The sequence below is a fragment of the Brachionichthys hirsutus genome, unplaced genomic scaffold, assembly GCF_040956055.1.
Source record: "Brachionichthys hirsutus isolate HB-005 unplaced genomic scaffold, CSIRO-AGI_Bhir_v1 contig_445, whole genome shotgun sequence".
Taxonomy (NCBI): Eukaryota; Metazoa; Chordata; class Actinopteri; order Lophiiformes; family Brachionichthyidae; genus Brachionichthys; species Brachionichthys hirsutus.
The window spans coordinates 290,896-292,500 of NW_027180348.1; the positions used below are offsets into that span (position 1 = coordinate 290,896).

General features: G+C 59.1%; 1 protein-coding gene across 1 annotated transcript in view; it reads left to right on the plus strand.

Annotated features, from left to right (window-relative positions):
- The first annotated feature begins 346 nt into the window (after positions 1-346).
- LOC137913864 (BLOC-2 complex member HPS3-like) overlaps positions 347-1,605 on the plus strand; it is a 7,013-nt gene continuing 5,754 nt past the window's right edge. Inside the window, exons 1-6 of the mRNA XM_068757489.1 lie at positions 347-412; positions 503-574; positions 645-738; positions 811-884; positions 955-1,167; positions 1,433-1,552. Of these exons, the coding sequence (XP_068613590.1) occupies positions 362-412; positions 503-574; positions 645-738; positions 811-884; positions 955-1,167; positions 1,433-1,552 (624 nt within the window). The 5' untranslated portion in view covers positions 347-361. The remainder of the gene's footprint in view (positions 413-502; positions 575-644; positions 739-810; positions 885-954; positions 1,168-1,432; positions 1,553-1,605) is intronic.

A 1,605-nucleotide genomic window follows, 5' to 3' on the forward strand; every position in this document is an offset into this window, starting at 1 on the left:
CAACATATTAAAATATTCACCGGCTTAGCTCATCAAATGCTTTGACCATGCATGTGGGCCCAATTGGCATCATCTTGGCCAACAGCCGCTCCCTTTTTAAGGAGAAGCGCCCCAGGAGAAGGCGACACCCTGTGGTGGCCTCCAGCACATTCACCCTGTGGTGTCCCCTGCTACAAAAGTTTAACTGACATTAAGGGAAGTTCATTCAAATCAATAATCGATTATCTGTAAGGGCAGCGTTGTTCTTCCTGCTCAGTGAACACTTTTCATGTCATTTGGGAAAACCCAAATATGTTAATGACGTCATCGACTGATGACGTCATCAGCCCTGCTGGGTGAAGCTGAAGGGTCCTGCCTGAACATGGTGCACGTGTACAACTGCCACCCGTTCTCCTCACAGCACATCGTGCAGGTGAGTGGAAGGTGCTGATTCAGACCATGCCCCCCCCCCCCCCCCCCCCCCCCCCCCATCGAGTCTTACCCCCCCCCCCCTGCGGTTCAGGTGGAGCAGGAGCCTGGGCTCGTCTGCTGTGGAGGCGGGGCGCTGTTCGTCGTGGCAACCGGAGGATGCAAGGTCATCTTATTCTGAAACGTACCGTTGCCGCGGCGACCCTGTTGTGACGCGATGTGTCGGACTCTCGAAGGTGGAGGCCTACGACCTGGAGCAGGGGAGCTGCCCGCTCATCTGCCGCTTCGCCACCATGGGCGCCGTGGCGAGCATTCAGCACAGCAAGATGGGTCAGAATGAGCACAAATCGCATCAACACAGGTCATCACCTGGGTAACGCCCCCCCCCCCCCCCCCATCCAGGAGATTACCTCGTCACCATCGAGGAGAAGAACAGCGCCACCTACCTGAGGGTTTACACTAACTGGCGCCACCAGGTACGCTTTCTCCCGTTTACGTGACGTCATCTGGGATCGCTTAGACATGTCTGCCTGGCTTTCTGTTCAGGCAGAGGAGCGGGCCCGGGTCGGGGTGCGCTTGTTAGGCCACCTGCTGCGGGGCGGGTCCATGCGGGGCGGAGCCCAGATGGAGATCATCGAGATCCCTCTGTCGGAGCGCCCCGTCGCCGTGGCGTGCTGCGCCGTCACGGGAGACCTTCTGGTCGGGTGTGGCAACACCCTGGTTCTGTTTACTCTGAGGAGACAGAACCAGAACAGCCTGGTAAGGACCCAGAGCGCCGACCAGAACCAGCACAGCCTGGTAAGGACCCAGAGCGCCGACCAGAACCAGCACAGCCTGGTAAGGACCCAGGGCGCCGACCAGAACCAGCACAGCCTGGTAAGGACCCAGAGCTCCGACCAGAACCAGCACAGCCTGGTAAGGACCCAGAGCGCCGACCAGAACCAGCACAGCCTGGTAAGGACCCAGGGCGCCGACCCGCGGCCTCAGCTTGAAACGACCAAATGTTTCTTTCTCCTAAACCCAGCAGATCCTCCAGGGCGCCGGGCCCGGCGCTCACCAGAACCCCGGTCCGAGTCAGACCGTCTCCATCCTGGATTTCGAACGCTCGGTTATCCTGCATCTGTCAGAGCTCACGCCGAAGCAGGTACTTCCTATTTGCTGTCTGACGGCTGAAATTGAAAGCCCGTCGTCATCCCT